The 8,032-nt window shown below is 45.1% G+C and overlaps 1 protein-coding gene across 1 annotated transcript; it reads right to left on the reverse strand.

The window, feature by feature from the left end:
- Positions 1-1,632: 1,632 nt before the first annotated feature.
- Positions 1,633-7,445, reverse strand: LOC101156015 (ATP synthase F(0) complex subunit C3, mitochondrial). The gene is made up of 5 exons (XM_004071885.4): positions 7,283-7,445; positions 6,055-6,102; positions 5,082-5,162; positions 4,735-4,913; positions 1,633-2,021 (listed from the first exon to the last, which is right to left on the reverse strand). Exons 2-5 carry the CDS (start codon positions 6,091-6,093, stop codon positions 1,907-1,909), a joined length of 414 nt encoding a protein of 137 aa, XP_004071933.3. The 5' UTR covers positions 6,094-6,102; positions 7,283-7,445; the 3' UTR covers positions 1,633-1,906.
- Positions 7,446-8,032: the final 587 nt, after the last annotated feature.

Raw genomic sequence — 8,032 nt, forward strand, 5'->3', positions numbered from 1 at the left:
AGGGACCTAGAGGCCCCAAAGGCACAACTTACTCATTAGACATGTTCAAGAGAATTAATATTAAAAAAATATCATAATTTATTACCTAAATTATCAGCAGAAAACAAAAAATAAAACTAAAAAATGACCAGATGTAACCTGGGAGCATTACTAGGGGTGATCCGACCTGTGGGAATGTGATCAGAATATCAAAGAGTATTGCACTTGCAGTTTATTTTATTAAGTTTACCTGAAGTATAGAAAGTCTACTATGAATGATGCACGTTTAGTGTAACTGTGTACCAACTAAACCCTTCCTCAGACTAAATTGAAACATTTTAGGTTTTCAATATAGAGAAGTAAACTTCAAGTATGCTGCCTCACTAAGTTGTAGTACACCTAGACTATTGCCAAATTAAAATAAAAAGTCAAACGAAGCTTAAAATTGTTGAGAACACAAAGTGATGTTTCCTAGATCAACAGCTGTTCAAACTGTAAATACTGAATTGGTTTTTCCTTAAAAAACACATTCATTATGATAACCAAATAGTAAGAAACAGTTGAAAAAGAAAGGCAAAAACGATATGTCTCAGATAAGAGGTTAATATCTTTAATCAAATGAAGTAAAAAAAACAAACATTGATAAGATCAACAATTCCTGAAGGATCTGGATCCTTTGTGTCAAAAAAGGAAAAAAAAAGTTATTATTGCTAAAATATGGAGGACTTTAAGCATGCTGACTGACGTTTAAAATAATCAGAGGGTCTGAGATACAAATGTGAACCTAAACTCGGTTAGTCTCGGTTTGTTTGGGCTCTGAATTTGTTCTAGGTCTCAGCTTGGACTGCAGCCACGTACCAAGTCCTCCGGTTCAAGAACCGGCTTGGGGGGACCTGAAACAGAACATCAATTTCTGTGTGCAGTTTGCATGTTTTCCCTGTACATACAAGGGCTTCCTCCCACCATCCAATAACATGCTTCATAGGTTTATTGGTCACTCTAAATTGCCCCTAGGTGTGAATGTGCATGGGTGTGTGATTGTGGCCCTGCGACAGACTGGCGGCCCGTCCAGGGTGACCCCATACTTCACCTGCAAGGCGTCTGTGAATGAGATGAATTAATTTGCATGCAGAGCATTGACTGTATATGACAACTAGACAGTGACTCCTCCCACTTTGGCATTCCAAACAGGAATTCATCGCTGCCTCCAAGAAAGCCAAAATCCAGTACACTTCTGTAGAGAAATAAACAGCTGTTATTCTATTGTCAGACTAACTATTGTGGCTCTGATACCTTTAACTTGTTTTTGGTAATGCACTGGATTTTGTAACTTCAAAAGAATCTTGTCTGATCAGAATCGGATTAAAAAAAACTGTAAAACTATAAAATTAATGAACTAAGGGTGGGATTATATAAACTTGGTTCTTCCTGCTCCTTTTCAAGCAGTAAATCAAGCTCTACTTATACTTTAATGATCACTGCAGAGAATGCAGGAAAACAAAAAGGTAAGGGTTTGAGCCTTACACATTTGACAGCATTACTTCAAATTTCATTTTGCTTTCTATAGAAATGTGGGAACATTGAGTTTGATTAACTGACCTCAGTTACCGTCCTGTGATCGGACATTCGATAGACAAAGATCAGAGCAGAAGACTCAGTTATCAATTCTTTATTTAGGACAGCCTTCAAAAGAAGAGTTTCACGTAAAGTTGAGAAAAACAAGAACGAGTGGGAACATAAAAATGCAGGATTGCAGGTTTGTTCATCTGTTGGGAAAATTATCCTTGATTTTGGTGTTTCTGTGGGTTGGAATGGCCCGTCAAGCTCCGCTCAGAGCTCCCGCTCTGCAACCACCACCCTTTTTCCAGAATAAAAGGGGAGAGACGCCAACCGGAACGTGTTGTGGCAGGGGGTGGCGGCTCGGCGTTTACATGGCGAACAGGATGAGGAACGCCACCATCAGACAGAAGAGACCCATAGCCTCAGACAGAGCAAAACCCAGGATGGCATAGGAGAAAAGCTGCTGCTTTAGAGAGGGGTTCCTGCAAGACACAGAGAGGAAACTGCTATCAGAATGCCCTCCTCACAAAAGAGTCACGCAGAACACATTTAGAGACAGATATCTGCTAGTCAGTTAACCGAAACGCGATTCTGGAATCACAATCAGTTTTAATGACCTGAGCGCACAAACAAGAAATTTGATTTTGACTTATGCCCTCATGAACAAGACAAAGAATAAGTAGGTGTACAAAATAAAAATGGGTACAAAATAAAGATATGTACAACTTTAAGATGGGTTAAAATTCTCAGATTTTGGTCAAGAGTTCAGAGTGACGGCTCAGAGGAAAAAGCTGTTGAGAGCTCCAAAACGCCAGCCTAAGGGGAGGAGTCTAAAAAGATTGTTCTGGGTTTGATGGTTCTGGAGATTTAGCAGCCAGCTTCCTGATGGAGGGAAAATTGGAACCTATTAGGCCTGCACAATAAATCCCAAATGTATCGCCATGGCGATATCAAGCTGTGCAACACGCATATCCCAAAAGACGGCGAAAATATATAATAGTATAATATAATAAATGAATTATATTGCAAATCATGAGTTTTCCCTCATATCGTGCAGGCCTAGAACCTTTAACCCTCTCAGAGAGCACAGCACAGAGGCAGCCATGTGCAGCACCAGTCGGGTGGATTTTCTATCATTTGCTGCAGGAAATCCAGAATCTCTATTCTTGTGTGAGACGAGCGAAGACCGTCCCTCATGCTAACATTTTGGCTCAGATCAATCAACCCCAAAAACGGTCACAGGTGGTCCCCCAAAAACTCTCCACTGCTCTCTCTCCTGAGCAACACAGTGACTCGCCTCCAGACAATGCCGTGGTTAATCTATTTATCCAACCGCTTTTGGTTCTTGTCCTGGTCTGAAGCAACATTTTCACATCATCCCCAAAAGTCAGTGACCCCCCCCCCCCCTGCTAACCTGGTCAGGGCAACAGTCCCTGACTCACCCTCCTCTGAGGTTTACTGTCCTGTCAATCAGCTGCAGCCTTAGACCGGAATGATTTACAAAAACTTAAAGAACCTCCAGATGATTGAGGAGCTACAGAAGTTCAAGAGAGCATGTCAAGGAGAAAATGTCAGCTAGATAAAAGGGAAACACAAGAGGTGGCAAAGGCCAAACAAAGGTCACGAGAAAAACAGGCAGAAAAAAAACATGCTGGATATGCAGCAGGTCAGGAAAGGAATGGAAAGATGAAAGAAGACCTCAAAACAGCTGAAGCATGAAGAAAATGTTAGAGAGTACAGAGTAGAAAGGGGAAGGTGGAGGTTTGCTCTGGAAAGGAGAAGAATGAAGCTCAGCTGCAGAAAGACAATCTGTGTGTGAATGAGAGGAACTGAAGAGAAACCGAGGACCTTCAGTTCTTAGGGTCAGCAGGTCAGAGGAAGAGGTGAAGAGGCGTCTGGAAATGGGTTGCAACAAGTGGAGGAAGAGTGTTATCCAGAATGAAAGGAAAGGTGAAGAGCAGCCATGTTGCTGGTTCAGAGACGGAGGCAGCAGAGATGAAGATGCTGAGGTTCTCTTTGGGATCAGGATGAATCAGGAATGAATCCATCAGAGGAACAGATCATGGTAGATGCTCTGTAGATCAATGCAGATAATCAGATGGAGATGTTTTGGACAGAAGAGGAACAGTGATGATGATGTTGGGGAAAGGATGCTGAGGTTGGAGCTACCAGGAAAGAGAGGAAGACCAAAGAGGAATGTCATGGAGGTAGAGGAGGAGGACATGAAGGTGGACGGTGCAAGTGAGGATGCAGCAAGATAGATGAAGGAAGTTGATTTAATTTAGCGCCCCACTAAAGGGAGCAGCAGAAAGACAAGAAAGAAGACTGTATAATTCCATGACTGCTGGAGAACTTTCTTTTCTCTCAAAGTCTTTTCCTGTGGATCAGCTGTGTCAAACTCCAGGCCTCGAGGGCCGGCCTGCTGCTGGTTTTCCAGAAATCCTTCCTTATCTGCTGCTGATTACCTGGATCAGGTGTGTTTAGCCAATAAGGAGCTTCAATAGCAGGCCTGGATTTTAACACCCCAGCATAGATTCAGCGACTAATATTTTGAAACATCATTAAGTCATTTACATTAGGAGTCTTCAAAGATGCTTTAGATTTCTCTTTCTTCCAAACATTTGTCATTCTTCTCTTAGACACGTTTCTTTTTATGCTTTTCTACTTTCAAATGCTTCTGAGTTATTTGATCCCGACTCCCACTTTTCCCCCACTCATCTCCCTGAATGCTTCTTCAGTTCCAACTCTGATCTTGGCCTTTGCTTCAGACCAAACTGACTGGTCATCTTGTCCCAGTTGAATGATGATAATGATCCCCACGTAATCTAAAGAAAAGCTTCAAAAAACGTCATCCACAGACTGGATTCATCTCATTTGTGTGGAGTAGGAAAATACATTTATTTTACAAAACGAAAGGGGTGTTACAGAAATGCAGTGGTCCCTTTAAGAATGTGAAGCTGCTCTAGAGAATGTAATGAATGGATAACTGACCTTTGACCCAAAAGGTCATTCACTGTTGGATTAAAAAGGAAACTATATTAGTCCTTCATAGTATCCAGAAGTGATCCTGTATTTCACCTGCAGCTCTGCAACAGCCCACCATGATGAACTCAGCCATCTCGCTCATCAAGGGGGGTCAAAGCATAACCATAACCACGGGTCCGCCCACCCCATAGCTGTTTAATAAGTGTTTACCTGGCGTATCCAATGATGAGGCTGCCGAACACGGTTCCAATCCCGGCTCCTGAACCGGCGACCCCCACCGTGGCAGCGCCGGCACCAATGAACTTGGCTGCAGTGTCAATGTCCCGGGACACAGCAGAGGTCTGCAGGGAGCGGCTCAGGACTGCAGACCGGCTGACTGGCAGCAGGGCCTTCACAAGGTGGGAGAGTTTCAAGTCAGCCAGTGGTCAACAAAAAGAGCTGTACTGGTTTCTGTGGGACACAACGGTTCAGCTGCCCCCCCCCCACCACCACTTTGTGACTGGGGAATGGTTGGACGGCGTCCTACAAAAGCAGCTCTGAGTGCGTCTCCACCTCACCTGCTGCTCCGCTGTGGCTTCAGGTCTGTTGAAGAGAGACGCAGAGACTGGCCGGGCGAGCACCCTGGACCCCCCACGCAGCTGCAGAGGAGACACCGCCCGAATGAAAAGGAAAAGACACTTAAAATACAGAAACTTCCTGCTCTAAAGACAAGAACATCAACATTCTCCAAGACTTTCATTGAACAGTTTGACGAACAGAACCGTCTGATCCATTCTCGCATTTCTGGGTATTCCCCTAAAAACCTGCGCTTTGAGCACCAGCCCCTCCCAATGCACAAGAACAAGTGGGTCGTCACATTGTGACATCACAAAGTGAGGAAGAGCTCCTTCCAGGAAGAGGCTGTGCTGCTAGCCCCGCCCCCACGCTAACACACACTTTCTCCGCAGCGCTAGGGGTGATCAGCAAAAACTGCACAATCTGCACATCCATCGTTGCAAACATTCGGATGCTGTTCGCTTTTATGGGCAAAACGCAGAAACGCCGCCGAGGCCGAATCTAGGTTAACGTCATGAAATGGGCGGCACCCACAAGGAGGAAGAGGCGGAGCCTCAGAGATCCAGTCGTCTTCTGGGTAGAAAAATGGGCTGCCAAAATAACATTTCATAAAAAAGGTGTTCTGTAGAGTGCCAAAGGTATATCGTGGATATAGTTTTCTCTGAAAGGCTTAAGGAAAGCATGATATAGGCTCCAGGAATGGCGGTTTGCGCTCGAATGGAATGATTTCCCGCCAAGTCTTTCATATATCGGAATAGAGCTGTGAAGGAAAAAGCCTGGATCAAGAATTTGAAGAATTTGCGCCGCTACGAGCCTCTTCCTACTGCGAGTAGATAAGCTAGTATCAGACAAATTTGATTGAACACGGCATGCTAGAAGCGTGTTCCAAAACCACGTTCTGCGCGTTCTTGAACACGCCACACATGCCTGGTGTGACTGTAGCTTTACACTCCCAAAGAACAAGAAGCGACTTACCACAGCGGGGGAAATGACAAACTTGGAGCAGGCATACATGGCTGGTACCTGGAGACACGGGGAGAGATTTGTGTTAGGCGGAGACGACAGGTGAGCTGGTTGTTGACATGAAAAACTGTCACCGCCAGCATCAAAGTGAGATTCACTGGTGTCACAAGCTGGAAACTGAAAACACAGAGAAAGAAGTTCCATCCACTTCTTCACTATGAGGACGGGATGAGCAGACTGCAGTAAACCATCAGAGGCTTTTTCTGCAGGTCCATCTCTGATCATTTCCCCAACGAAACACAAAACTTAAGAAAGGAAGAGATGTTTTTAGTTTGTGAGCAATGAGAAGGATTTATTTACTAAGATTTAGGACCAGGAGGCTGATTTTAAGCAGACTTTCTTTTCCAACATGATAAAGCAGCTTGAGCTCTACAGGTAAACGTCACTTCACTGCACGCGCGCGCGCTCTGCTCGTGTCTGAGAACAAACCAACAGCTTAACTTAAACTGAGCAGAGATTAGCAGGTTAGTCACCGGTTGGGTCAAAGCGCTGCACGCCGTCAGGTGTCAGTTTAAGATCCCTCTGAAATATACATATGAAAGACTTCAAATCTGGATTTAAGTCAAACTGAGCATTTGAAGCCCCCCCTCCCTGCACGGCGGTGTCAGTGACCCGGCTCCGCTGGCCGTCCTCAGGCGGGACTCCAAGCTATGCTAACATGCTAGCAGCCTGCAGACGTGAAGGTCAACACCGAGCCGCAGGAAGACACGCGGGGCCCGGCTAACAAATCACCGCGAGCTCTACGGGGGACCCGTCCCTCAGCCCTGCGGGGCACTTTCAGGGGGCTGGAGGACGGTCCCGGACGCGGCAGCGGCGGAAACCCGGCAGCGGTCCGCGGTGAGCCGTGTAGGCCCCGCCGTCAGACATCTTGATGTCGGTGTGTGAGGAAACCAGGGCTAAATGTTTGGCGCGAGTCAGTGACCTGGTAAAGGGTGACACCGCGCACGCTTCGACGGTCACCGCGCGCAACAACCCGCGTGGGTTGACCGAAAACACGTCAACATCCTCCGTGACTTGGAGCTAACCGACTGAATGGCGGAGCAGGTTTCCAGCAGACATAGGACTACACCGGAGACTCCCCGTTTCACGGGGAAAGCCGTCGGTACACCACCGAACCTGCATTTAAGCTGCGTGTGAACTAAAACCAAGGCGGTAAAGGTGTTTTAAAGATCGTTATTACCGTGTAGTTACAGCTTTCACAGGGTCCACACGCCGATAGTGTCGCGCACAGCGGCAGCCAATAAGTGGAGGAGTTGACCGTCTGTCACCTTGTCATTTATAACCTCTGAACGTACGTCCTAAGCTCCCATTGGCCAGAAAATCACCCCCCTTCTTTCGCTATTGGTCCAGAGCCGAAATGGAACCGCCTCTTTAGCCTTGGCGGTGGAGATGGCATGCAAGCCGACCTTTTGATTGGTTGGAGTCAATTAAAGGCGGGGCAAAAGGAGCGTTCATTAAGTTCATTGGACAACAGTTACTACTTTTTTTGGTTAAAACCTTTATTTGTAAATTTTGAAAACCTATGAAAAATAGTTCAAAAATAGAGATGTAACAATTAGTTTTATCATATATCATAATTTGTGGAGCTGATCCGATTCATAGTCGATTTTGGTTCACTGACCTAAAATGGATTTAGGACATTTTTATCCTAAACTTCCAGCAGTGAGACTCAGACAGAAATTCCTGCTACTGAACAGTGAAGTTTTCCAGATTCTTGGATTTCTTCCAGATCATCAAGTTAAATGAAATCTGTGTCCAAACCAACAAGTAAACTAGAATGAATGTCAAATCCATTCACATGTTAGTTTCCTAAAGTTCACCACTGTTGTTTTTCCACATCCAAAGAATCCAAAGGGAACATTCTTAGAACATTCTAGACACTGGATGGTCACATGACTTTATTCAAAGTCTGTCCACACATTGGACTGTA

The sequence above is a fragment of the Oryzias latipes genome, chromosome 8, assembly GCF_002234675.1.
Source record: "Oryzias latipes chromosome 8, ASM223467v1".
NCBI classification, from domain to species: Eukaryota; Metazoa; Chordata; class Actinopteri; order Beloniformes; family Adrianichthyidae; genus Oryzias; species Oryzias latipes.